The sequence below is a fragment of the Neophocaena asiaeorientalis genome, unplaced genomic scaffold (assembly GCF_003031525.2).
Source record: "Neophocaena asiaeorientalis asiaeorientalis breed wild unplaced genomic scaffold, Neophocaena_asiaeorientalis_V1.1 scaffold72, whole genome shotgun sequence".
Classification (NCBI taxonomy): domain Eukaryota; kingdom Metazoa; phylum Chordata; class Mammalia; order Artiodactyla; family Phocoenidae; genus Neophocaena; species Neophocaena asiaeorientalis.
This window is the reverse complement of record NW_020185336.1, coordinates 13,365,890-13,379,024: the sequence shown is the minus strand read 5'-3', so window position 1 is coordinate 13,379,024 and position 13,135 is coordinate 13,365,890. Positions and strand designations below refer to the sequence as shown.

General features: G+C 42.2%; 1 protein-coding gene across 2 annotated transcripts in view; it reads right to left on the bottom strand.

Annotated features, from left to right (window-relative positions):
- The window catches only part of CACNB4 (calcium voltage-gated channel auxiliary subunit beta 4), a 144,885-nt gene that overhangs the window by 7,944 nt on the left and 123,806 nt on the right, over nt 1–13,135 (bottom strand). For both annotated transcript variants that reach the window (XM_024735950.1, XM_024735949.1), the window contains one exon: nt 1,201–1,386. In XM_024735950.1, the coding sequence (XP_024591718.1) occupies nt 1,201–1,386 (186 nt within the window). The remainder of the gene's footprint in view (nt 1–1,200; nt 1,387–13,135) is intronic.

The window sequence follows — 13,135 nt, the reverse complement described above, 5'->3', positions numbered from 1 at the left end:
AAACCCCCCCAAAAAAAAAAAAAAAAAAAAAAAAAGAAAAAGAAAGAGTCCCAGTGCGCACATATACACTGATATTACAATAGCCCGTTTCCCAAGTTCATTTCCAGCCTCGAAAGCTATTCATTTACATGGCAGTTTTTTGCTTACAAAGATGCAATTCTGTAAAAGAGTAATACAGTTATACTAACATTTGAGAGAGTGCCATTTATCTCAGAGTTAACTCTGTAGGATCTACAATTATGACTATCATTATAACCCATTAATACAAAACTAGTCATGATGCAAGAGAGCTCAATTGACTACCTGTTCCTCAGTCAGCTGGGGGTTTGGCCACATTCCAGCAGTGGCTTGGTAGATGGTACATAATCATTGATGGAGGAAGGCAAGATCCACTTTGTATCATAATGCCTCTGGCTCCCCACCTCTAGCTCTGAGTGCAGCACCACAACAGCAGGAGCCTCCTGCTCCTACACTCGTCCCCAGCTTCCCTAAAGGACGCTGGCCATAGCCGATGGCCGAGGTGGGCCCTGCCCGCCCCTAAGAAAACTCAGGGATTCACGACTGTTTCCAAACAAGGCGACTCTACTTACGTGCATGTTTTGTTTGGGCAAGCTAGGGGACGGGCCCCGCAGCCTCGGGGGGAAGGGTTAGGTAAGGGTGGCCATAAGGTCCATCTGTCTCACATACCTTACTTAGCTAGCCCTGTGCCTGACAGTGCCACCACTGTATAATCCTTAAGAAGTGACACGGACAGGTAATGGACAGTTGCATAGTAGGTAGAAAGTTTCTTAGCAGGGTTTAGACATAGGAGGGATGAATTTACCTAGGTAAAAGCCATTATAAATTAACAGAGGAGAAAGTTCTAAGGAAAACGCCACTCTCAGGGTAACTTTGTCTAGGGCAGGTCATAATTAGGTAACACGTTTTGAGTTTGTAAAAATGTAAAATAGTCTGTATCTGTTAGAATCAATGGAGCCAAAAATGTGAATCTGAAGAATTTTGTCGCCAAGACTTCAGAGCAAGTATATGAACCAAAGTGATTTGAGTTTGTAAAAATGTAAAATAGTCTATATGATTAGGCGATACTCTAGGTTTTTAATATAGTAACGCATGGCTCTCTAGGCCACTCCCAGTCTCCACCTCAGTCAAGTTTCCTATAGAACCTTAAATGTAAGGTTGTAAGAGCACAAGTGACACTACCTGTAACCCAGAAATTGCTGTGGGATATGGTGAGAGTGCTGTTGAGCCCAAATTCCTTCCAAGAAGCGGGGTCATGGGGGTGCTACTGGTCGTGTGAGTGGCACGCCAGTAGGCCTCAAGGTATTCTCCCAGATGTTCACACGCATCCTCCAGCTGGTTTTCATCCAGTATAACATCAAACATTTCCTACAGATGACAAGGAAAGTCCATTTTATTTCTACTTCAGGTTTTAGGCAATGAAACCTAAAATTTCACTGCATGCAGATAATATTGTTTCTAATGTCCAACAGCAAATATCAAACTTGAGGGGCTGTACTGGAAGTTGCTAAAGTTAAAGTCAAGTGAAGAACTGCACAGTTAGCCACGTACAAATTTGGACATTCACATAAAAATGGGAAAGCTCATCAAATATTTGGATCTTTCATTTAGCAAAAAAAAGATGAGGTACACGTAAAAGTGTTCTAAGGAGAACAGAGTGAAAACACATACGTATTCACGTCTTTATCCATATATTCCTATAGATACTTACTGAATACATTCTTTTATATACTATATAAAAGTTTTGAATTATACTTCAGAATAAGAGAGAAGCAAGTTAATGGTACCGAAAGAGGAGTTCTAAAAATGTTTCGGTAACAAATGTATCACTGGAATAAACATTTCATCTCCCAAAGTAACTATGTTGGAGGAAATAACATTTAGTTAGGTAATTTTTAGAATGTCGGTGAAAATATTATCTGCTATCTGTCTCGTGGTAAAGCAATACGAAAGGTTTAGGATCAATAGTAGAAAACCACAGTATAGTGACTTCTGCTACCAGAGGATCACTGTGTGAAATGGTTAAAAAAGAACAAGAACGAATACTTGATTGCAGTGGTGGTAGGCAGGGAGTTGGGGGGTAGTTCGCCCAAGAAGTATCTGGGGTCCATGTTTCTGACAGTAAGGACTTTGTCCAACACCTGTTCTATAATCAGGAAGTTGTTCTTCAGCCCCAAAGGAGCAGAGTGGCCCCTCTGTCACTGCAGTGTGGTCAGGAACACAGACTATAACCGGGACACAGATTCCCTGGAGGGACAGTCAGATAACCGTGGCACCTCATAAAGAGAAAAGCCATTCCATGAGTAAGTGAAAGCACACCCCTGACTTTCAGCCTCTGAATCCACTTCTTCCCTCTTGCACCACTTCCACCTGCTTTTACAAGCTCATTTTACCCAAAGAAGGAGCTCCCAGTAATGAATCAAATACAGGGTTACTGCCATCAACGCTTGATGCGGCAGGTGGACCGTAGGTTTGTAACAACTGGATGACTCTGAGTTGGTGGTGGGTCAGCTGACTCACTCTCATCAGCACGAGGGCTCCCTGAAGCAGAAGTCACCATGGAAACAATCTCTCTCCCGACATTAACTCTTTGAATGTTTTCATCACGTTGATCTTTACTGAATATTTTGACCCTAATTTGCAAAGCAGTTTCAAAGTCCTTGGAGCAGTGAGATACGTTTAGCGACTAGGAAAGAAATAAGGTGGCTTCAGCCTAAACCGACTGCTGTTTGAGAAGACTCAGCCAGTTGAAGTCATGTAGAAACCATTCCCCCACAAGAACACTTATTAGTGGATTTCAGATGGGTTTTTGCATATTTTATTCATTCATAAAGTGTTTACTCGGTACCTATCCTGTGCTAAGCATTGTGGGTATACTGTGGCAAAGAAAACAGACTTCATCCCTATGCTCAAGAAGCATCCAGTCTCGGGGGAGAGACAAGTATTAAAATCCATAATACCCTACATCAGACCAGGACTTTAACTCAGAACAACAGAGACTGAGCCAGTGAATGTTCAGAGCTGCAGCTTAAAGTTCTGGATTTAGAAGGAGGCCCAGAGAGATATGTGAAAGTTAAATTTATGAGGGAGAGAAAATTATAAGTCAAAGAATTCTATCTGTAGAGGGAAGAGAAAAAACAGACAAAGAGGAGCAAAGACACAATGGAAGAGACGATAGAGCCCATGAGAGAACAGGACAACAGCTAGTTCCTACAGTGTCAGTCAACATACATCCTTACAATAAATCCTCTTTCCACTAAAGCAAATCAAGGGAGTGCCTGTCTCCTGCAATCAAAAGCTCCCTCCCCCCATTAATCTAATCCGTCAACAGTTACAAACAGAGACTCTGAGAAATGTCCCTAATGCTCTGATACACACATTGCATCCTCTGATAGCACTGCAGTGCTAACTTGAGTGGAACGAGAACAGCCCCATCCCAAAGGGCGTGCACAGACTCAGACAGATGACACAGGAAGAAGAAAGAGGAAACTGCGCAGCACTGGAACAAGGGACCACTCTGTCAGCCACTCCGGGCTAAAATCGTCCACAAATTCTATTTGATCTGGAGTCTGCTGTTTACATGGTGTTATTTATGTTAACTGTATAATTCAATTAGGTAGATCTCATTCTTTAATGTGGGGTCCCAACAATGTGTAATCTCAACAAGTCATTTCCTTGCTTTCCTAAGGTCCCAAGTTAATGAACCCTCCAGGGACACTTGGCCTAAGGTTTCTAACTATTACAGCCAGGACTGCAAAGTCCAGAGAGGGTAAAACAAGGTAAGCAGCCCTCATTGCAGAGTGTTATTTGAAAGAGTTTTTTTATCTCCCTGGCTGTTCCACATGTTACATGGTCAGGGCTTCAGACACAATTAAACATACACTTAATTACAAGTAGTTTTAATAAAGTACTTCTCTTTGCCAATGGATCGAATTTGTATATATCAGCACATGGCTGTTGGCTGAAGCCTCAATCATTTCTAGGAAACTAAGCTTTTGCACTGCTAAAAAGACAGCTATATGATAGAAGATGATCTGAAATTGCTTTTAGGCTTTCAAAAGCACAGGGCAAAGCAAATTTCAGCCTCTGAATGAATACTGACATGTGCGGCTTATTTCCAACTAAGAGGAATCTCACAGCCTGGATATCTGTGACAATTTTTCTTTTCAACTCTTTAGGAAATAACACAGCTGATTAGACCAGAGTGTTAGGAAATGAGGATAAGGGAGAAAAAAAATTTTTTTTTAATTATACAAAGAGAAATTCAACGAAAAGCAGCTGAATGAATTATGCAAACCAGCTTTGCCAATTTTTCATAAATTTAAAAGTTTGGGCTTCCCTGGTGGCACAGTGGTTAAGAATCTGACTGTCAATGCAGGGAACATGGGTTCGTGCCCTGGTCCAGGAAGATCCCACATGCCGTGGAGCAATTGAGCCCCTGCACCACAGCTACTGAGCCCATGCGCCACAACTACTGAGCCCGTGTGCCACAACTACTGAAGCCCATGCACCACAACTACTGAAGCCTGCGCGCCTAGAGCCCGTGCTCTGCAACAGAGAAGCCACCACAATGAGAAGCCCGAGTGCTCCAACGAAGAGTAGACCCTGCTCGCCACAACTAGAGAAAGCCCCGGTGCAGCAATGAAGACCCAACGCAGCCAAAAATAAATAAATTTATTAAAGAAAAAATGTTCAAGCCTAGCTAGCTCCTTACTGTGTAATATGTGAAGCCTCCAGCATGGGATATGGATGCAGAAAGCTATCTAATCAGGAGAAGAGGGTGTGGGTAATGGGACAGTCACAGGCAGTGAACAATTACCCACTCAGTGATACCATGCTCTTGGGACTGCTGGAGATAAGGGTAACGCTGAGTTGTTTTCAAAGCACCGTACAGACACAGCACGCGCCTCTGACATTTTGTGATGGGGTATTTTCTTCAGCTGAGGTGGTCAGAAATAATGTGACTTCCAAAGTAAATAAGGAGTGAACAGAGGAGTCAAAACAAATCATCAGAAAACCAGGCAGAGTAGGTCCCTTTTCTGGACAACCTCTTTCAGAAAAATGAAAAGCTAAAGCATTAGAAATAACAAGAGTGAAAAACATACCTCTAGCTTATCCAGTGGTCCAGAGAACAAAAATGACAGGGAAGAAAGGGAAAGATTGAAGCTGAATAAAATGGGAATGAAGAAAATCTGCAATAGCTTTTTAAAATTTTTTTAAGTATTTAAAGATCTGTCTAGTTCTTCATTCATAGAGTATCACAAACGTTCCTAAGGAAGGCACCTGAATTAGAGCAACCAACCATCCTGGTTTGCCGGGGACTGAGTGTTTCTGGGTACTTGGGACTATCAGTGCCAAAATCTGGAAAACTGGGGAGAAATGGAATGGTCAGTCACCCTAGTTTTTAGAAAAAATGGAGCACATTTCAGTTCCTACATTGACAACTGGAACAGGTTCCATTTATTTCTTTTACATTCTCTTGGGAGGGAAGATATAGAGAGAGTGGGCACGTCTTTCTTTATGACTGTGAAATATATACTTTCTAGCAAAGAGGGAGAATTTCATTAAAACAAACATAATTTCTTATATGTCTTATCTAGGAGTTGTTATTAAACATTTTTAAATAAAAAGTTTATAAAACTTAGAAATTAATTTTGCAGTTTAATCTTAACTTTTTTAAAAAGTTGGTGCATCACTGAATATTAGCTAGCCAGGGGATTAAATATATACAAACTCTCCCATGGTATATGCATTGCTTTACATTTATTTGTTGTGTAGAGATAAAACCTCATATGGGTCATCTTGCCTATTTCTAAGTGGAAAAAAGAAATAATAGGGGTGAGCATACTTTTACTTCTTTGTTATTGGAATATAGAGCTCCTAAATCTGCCACCATTAAAAAAAAAAAAAGACCGGCAAGTACTATTCAGTGAAATAATATGGCTGAATGGCAAATATGCAATGCTAATTATAAAATAACCAACCAATGTTTCTTTCATATTAAAATTGTATTCTTTATATTATTAAAGCTTTTGAATTCCTGAGTACTCAACTCACTGGTCAACTAGTGATAGCTCAAAGTTCTTTGGCTCAAAGAACTAAGTTAAAGGGATTTTGAAAGATTTAGGAGATCTCATGGGGATAAAGGAAAGCCTACCAATATCATGGGGCTCTAGCAGTTAGTTTCAGGCACAGTTTCCACTTTAATGAGCCAAAAGGGAAAGACAATCAGAATTCCTGCCACTGATGGGTGGGGAAAACATGAAGGCAAAGAATACAGTGACTTTGATCCCTTCTAGCTCCTCTCTTTTAATGATCCGTGACATTCATTCTGAACCCAACCACATTTTCCTCTCCACACCCATCCATCCTGTCCGTTCTTTTTTTTTAAAAGATGGTCCTGCTTTTTATTTATTTATTTATTTGACCGTGCTGTGTGGTTTATGGGATCTTAGTTCCCTGACCAGGGATTAAATCTGGGGCCATGGCAGTGAAAGCTCTGAGTCCTAACCACTGGACTGCCAGGGAACTCCCATCCTGTCCACTCTTATTCTTCAAAGATTATAACAACATTTACCCGTGCTACTGTCTGCAGAAAAGGCACCCAGTGTTTTTGTTAAGTCCATATTAATCCAATGCTTTACATCACAGTACTGAAGTATCCCTAACTCGGTGTATCTAAGTTGGGTGGCTGAAATTCCTTCAAGAGTAGTCGCCTTAGGACTGAGAGAAACTAGATCCCATGTGGCCTTGTTTCATGAAGGAAACATCTGAAATCAATTATTCTCTTTTTTCAAAAGTAATGTTGTGAATTAAACTACGACCATCCAGAGGCTCTGTAATAATGAATGCACCAGTGGGGATGGCGCTTCAGGTAGGTGAGTTCACACAGTTCTAAATAATTTAAATAAAATTACTGGAAAAGGGCAGTGGAAAATTACTACCATGATAGCAATACTATTGTGATAGGATACTGAGCACCGCCACTCACTTCAGAATTCCTGTGTTTAATAAATCTGAGTCCATTCAGCAATGGAAAATGAAGAGTGACAGAAGAGAATGACCATGGTTACTGTAACGTTAGAGGTTTGCAAGACTGTGGAGGAGACACACTCCCCTCTAGCAGACAGAGCGATCAATGTCATTTTATATGCACAGAAAAATTACAGAGCTCAAAGAACCAGGGTCAGCTTTTGGTAACACAAACCAGCTTGTAGCTAAGTAGGATGAAAGGATTACATTTCATTTATATATTCAATTGTCTGCCTATCTGCTTTTCTCACCATGCATTATGTAGCTCTTGTGACCACAGTACTGGGGCAATTTAAACTTTGCGCTTCTTAAAATGTACTATTTTCAACTTCTCTGAAAAGGAAAATGGCACCAATACCTGGTAGAAGCAAAATGAAATCCAACACTATAGTGTACAGAAGGCTATTCCAAATGCAAATTCAGGCTGGTCATATAAAAATACATATATGGAAAGGGCTTATGGGTTCTAGTCTCACAAACCCCTTTTCTGTCTGCATCCCAATTTTTTTTTTAATATAAATTTCTTTACTTATTTTTGGCTGCGTTGGGTCTCTGCTGCTGAGTGCGGGCTTTCTCTAGTTACGGCGAGCAGGGGCTACTCTTTGTTGTGGTGCGCGGGCTTCTCACTTAGGGGGCTTCTCTTGTTGCGGAGCACGGGCTCTAAGCACACGGACTCAGTAGCTGTGGCTCGCGGGCTCTAGAGCGCAGGCTCAGTAGTTGTGGCGCACAGGCTTAGTTGCTCCGCAGCATGTGGGATCTTCCCAGACCAAGGATCGAACCCGTGTCCCCTGCATTGGCAGGCAGATTCTTAACCACTGCGCCACCAGGGAAGCCCCATCCCAACTTTTCTTTTGTGAATCCCGAGCAGGCAATGAAGGAAAGTTTCTCCCTCTTCCAGAGTAGAACTATTCAGTAGCCCATCCTCCCAGCTCATCTTTCTGTCTGTGGCAGATTAAAAATGGCCACAAGTTCTTTGACACTCCCTGCATAGAGATGGAGGGTTTATGTCCCCTCTCCTTGAATCTGAGCAGCCTTGACTAGAGACGTTCCCTTGACTAGCAGAAGGCTGTGGAGGTGATACTGAGCCAATATCCAAGCCCAGTATCTAAGTTAAAGGGAATGGAATACTTGCTCTTGGAGCCCTGGGAGATGCCAGGTAAGAAGCGCATATTCCTGTTGGAAAGATCTCATGAAAGAGCCCTGAGACCACGCGGAGAGGGAGAGGAGCTGGCTGAGCCCAGCCTTCCAACCATTCCTGCTAAGGGACCAAGTCAGCCACCAGCTGAGTACCACCAAGTGGTTGTCATTTGAAGTCACTAAGTTTTGGGGTAGTTCGTTGCACAGAAATAGGTAACCAGAACCTTGTCCTAGAACAAGGATGGCAACTTTGGTGGGCTGGCTACATTGGGCCTGCCTCCTGCTTCTATAAACAAAATTTGACTGGAACACTTGTATTTGTTTACATACTGTGTGTGGCTGCTTTCCTGCTACCAAGGCAGAGTTGTGTAGTTTTGTGAAGGAGACCACATGGCCCACAAAGCCTAAAATATTTACTATACGGCTCTTTACTGAAAACATTTGCTGACCCCACTCTTAGAAGAAGCCTCACCCAAGAAACCCATGATTCTCTCTACAGGAGGATATATAATAGCCCGTCTGTTGCCATTCACTCTCTAAAGTCTTGCTAGATGAGGAGACAGAGATCTTACCCTGGCTTTGCCCAAGGTGCATGACCTTTGGAAAGCCAGGTCACCTCTCTTGGTTTCAGTCCCCTCATTTGTAACATGAGACTTTCCTTAGAACTGTGCCATGAAACACTAAAATGGTTCTACAGTCAAAATTCAGGGGAAGCACTGTATATGACCTATCTTAATGGAGATACAAAATGCTCATTAGCACATTAAGGCTCTTGTTGTAAAGAAACCAGTCTACGTTTGTTTACTTAGGTGTTTTCTCAAACATTTTTGGTACCAAAGTGCTTTCCACCTGTTGACATTGCATATGGAACCTGTAGTGGGAAGAACGCACTCCGGGAAATACTACACAGGGTGCTTTCCAAGTTCCCTTTTTGCTTCAATAGTCGCTGAGTTCATTTTTCTGGATATAGAGAGTCAACTTTTTTCAGTACTCTTTTAGACTTCCCTTTCTAAAGACTGCCGCCTTTAATTTCTTAGCGATGTGAGATTCCACCAGTGTAATTTGCTGACTTTTCAGATTGGAGACGCAGTGGCCAATTTAGCAAGTTGCAAATTCTCCTAGAGGAACTAAAATGACACAGTGATCACCCGTCTTTGGATGAAAATGATAATTATGGTCTTGAAGTAGGGTAGGGACAAGTGCAGATACATTTTGAGACTACTACTGGTTTTTATAATCCAAAGATTTTTTTCGTGAATGCCAAAATAGAGTGTACAATTCCTTCTTAGCATTACAAATGCTATTCAAACAATATTAAATGAACATGTTTAATAATGTAAAGTGTTTAGAAAATATTAAATACAAGGTAACCTTGCTTATCCAGACTGCTTGTTTAGAATTCCAGGTTATCGAACCAATTATATAAAACAAGGAAGTGTTTACCCTGCTGAAATAATGACAGGGTAGAGCTGCCTTCGCAGTGCATGAGGCTGTTGGAGATTCCTGACACGAGGACATACCCTAAGGCAGCTCACAGTATTATGTGCATTTAAGTGCACGTATCTTTTGTTGGTTCCAGCTATTTCAGATGTAACATGTACTGTATACATACTCAACTATCAACTGTCTCCGCAGCTATAATACATCAATTTTAATAAGACACAAGTTATTTTCTCTAGTAATTATTAGGAATAAATGTTAATAAACTCATTCTCATAAAAAGATCAAATTAAAAAGGAACAAGTTCAATTCACCTGAAATGCATCTCCAGGAATCACTTACTGAGACTTCTTATAACATTATTAACCAAAACTTGTGTAGATATTCATCTAAACCAGGGGTTCTCAACCAGGAGTGATGTTTTTCCCTAAGGGGCATTTGACAATGTCTTAAGATATTTTTGGTTGTCACAACTTGGGGTTTGTTACTGGCCAGAGATGCTGCTAAAATCCTACAATGTACAGGACAGTTCCCTATAATAAAAAATTATTCAACCTACAGTGTCAATCGTGGAGAAACCCTGATCTACATTTCTCCTTTAATCTAAAAAAGATTTATAAAGTAGTATCTGCAACGATATTTATGACCTAACAAATTGTTTGCCAAGAGTTGACTCAACCAATGGAACCTTTTTAGACTATCTGCTCCTTGAAGGCAGGAACGTGCCTTTGTCTCTCTAGCACCTAGCAAGGTAACAGGCCTAAAGCTTAAATAATGTTTGCTGAGTGTATTTTAGTTCTCGCCAAGAAGGTCGATTGTAGGTGAGCTACACAGAATTGAAATGACTAAATATTTGAGTTTGTCTGGTTTAACCATATGGAGACATGGATACCACGTCTTCAGACATGCCCCCATGTCATTCTGTGAAACATCTTAATCATGTTTTGAAACAATAAGCATATTACTTGACTTAATATATCTTCTGCTTATGTTTATACTCTCCTTTTCCCTGGGCTCTACAACCCTCATGATTTCAATAACATGTCTGTGCTGATCACTTCCAAAATCTAGATAGAATCAGAGTGTCAGAGTTGGGAAGGGATGTTAGCTACCACGGCTTTCAGCCTTCACCAGAGGAGGTTCCTTCCACGACACCTGACATCAGGTCCTACAGCCCACTCCACTCACATCCCTGCCACCAACTGAAGGCAATTAGAGACAAGCTCTCTACTTAGAAAGCCGTCCCATTCTTCTCAGCATTTGCATTTGAGCAGATGTGTGAAACGCCTTCCTCCTGTTGGGTGAGTCTGATTCCTGTGTCAAATGAAATTACACAGGCCTAACTGCCCTCAAGTCCCCCCAGATCTGCTTCCCCATACTCCCACAGATCTTAGCACCACGTCTGGGACCTCACAGAACCAGCGCTGCCCTCACAGTGTGGATCTCTACATAAGGGAACTCAGACACGGCCAATGAGATCTGAGCTATGAATCCGTGTTTTTCCTTTTGTACCTTCCCTCTTCATTTTCTGCCATTTAAGCAGGTGGCAGGGTCTGTGCTTCCTTGTCTGGTGGGGGAGGGAGGTGTCTGTAGCAGGAAATTCCCAGCTCTCCGTTTCCCCTTCTGGATTTTGTGTCCCCAAAGCCTAAATTGGTTGGAAACATTTTGTGCTAACTGCCTCTGGAAACAAAAGAAGGTGAGGATGCTTTTAGATACAACAAAAGCAGAGTTCCTTTAATAGTAACAAGAGGGGGGAAAAAGGAAGATACCTCCACTCTCTCAGACAGAGAAGAGAAGGGAGCTCTCTTGCCAATGTCCCGGAGAGGAGGGGCTATGAGTCTCCCGGCCTTGCCAAGGACCCCCTGTTCCCGATAAGGTCTGATGCAGCACAGCCTCCATCCTTAAGGACCACGTGGATTTGGTCAATGAATAGGTTGTCTGCATTGGAACTCTCCCCCTCACTCCCTCAACTTCCCGCCAGCCCCACCCTTTGTCTTTGTTCTGCCCTGGATTAGGGTAAAGGCAGCTGCAAGCATGGCTAAACATCCTGCCTGCCCAGTGGGCTAAGGGGTCAAAGTAGAAAAAGAGCCATTTCTTGCACATCGAAGTTAGGGGCCAGAGATCCATCTATACTACACAGCTATGTGTACCAGTGGAGCAGTACGGTGGACAGAGCTTTGCTGGAGTCAGACAAAGCAGTTGAATCTTGGGGCCCACTTATTTTTTTTTAATTTTTATATTGGAGCACAGTTGATTAACAATTAATTGTGACCTCCAACAAATTTCTTAGTGGGGACTTAGCTTAGTGGGGACTTAGTGGGGACTTAGCTTTCTCCTGTAGGAAGTAAGGATAGTATTATCTACTGTGGCGGTCACAGAGGTGCATGCCGAGACTTCCCCTGGAGTCAAATTACCTGCTGTGCTGAGTGCAGTCAGCAGACAGCCTTGGGCTGCTGCACCTTCAGGATGCACCAGGGTATTCAAGCAAGGACCTGCTCTCCCCAGGCTGCTCCCAGCCACCACCTGAGCACAGCACGTGGACTAGAGCCTAAATGTTTCTGCCCAACATGAGGCTCCTCTAGTGCTCTGGGAAGTCCCCAGCTCCAAGTGGGAGATTTTCTCAAGGCTACATCACAGTCTGAGGCTCCTCCTACCCACTTTTTCCTTCCCCTTTTCCTTTCATAGAGTCAGAACTACATCAGGTCTGAAGGCTGTCCCTGCCAGTTCTGTCCCTGTTCCCTTTTTCCTCTCATAGGCATTTTCCCTAATAAATCTGTACTTTGAATTCCACTTAAGTGTCTGCTTCCCAGAAGACCCAAACTGATATAACTATCCTTAGAAAACTGTTCTAAAAATTGGAAACAATAGCATAGTTCCTGTCTTTTGGTAGCTGCTAAAAAAAGGTTAGCTTCCTTCAACTGGGACGCATTAGAGTCAGGGACTGGGTAATACATTCTCCTACATTCGCTCAGTGCTTTAATCATACATTCCATTGTGTAAGTGGACTTCAATAGTCAGCAATGTGTCTGTCTAACTACAATTAGACTTAACATAGGACTCCAGACTCCGGGCTATCCAAATTATCTGCAAGCAGATAACCAGGTGTGTGTGTGTGTGTGTGTGTGTGTGTGTGTGTGTGCGCACGCGCGTGTGTGTGTGCGTGCGTGCGTGTGAATAGGTGGGTTCGATTGGAGAGAAAATTGGCTTCGGAGCCAGACAGATCTAAATCTAATCCTAATTTGCTGTGTGACCTTAAGGAAATCCCTTAACCTCTCTGTCTTCAGTCACCTCAACTATATAATGGGGATAATACTGCCCTACCTTACTAAGTAACTGTGAGGGTTAGAGATAGTAACTGTGAGGGTTAGAGATAATCTATATAAAGCACCTAGCACAGTGTCTGGCCCATTGTAAGCATCTAATAAGAGATCGCATTGCCTGTACATCCTTATTCTTACCCTGTACTCTTATTGCCTGTACATCCTTTCATTCATTTGATATTTATCGT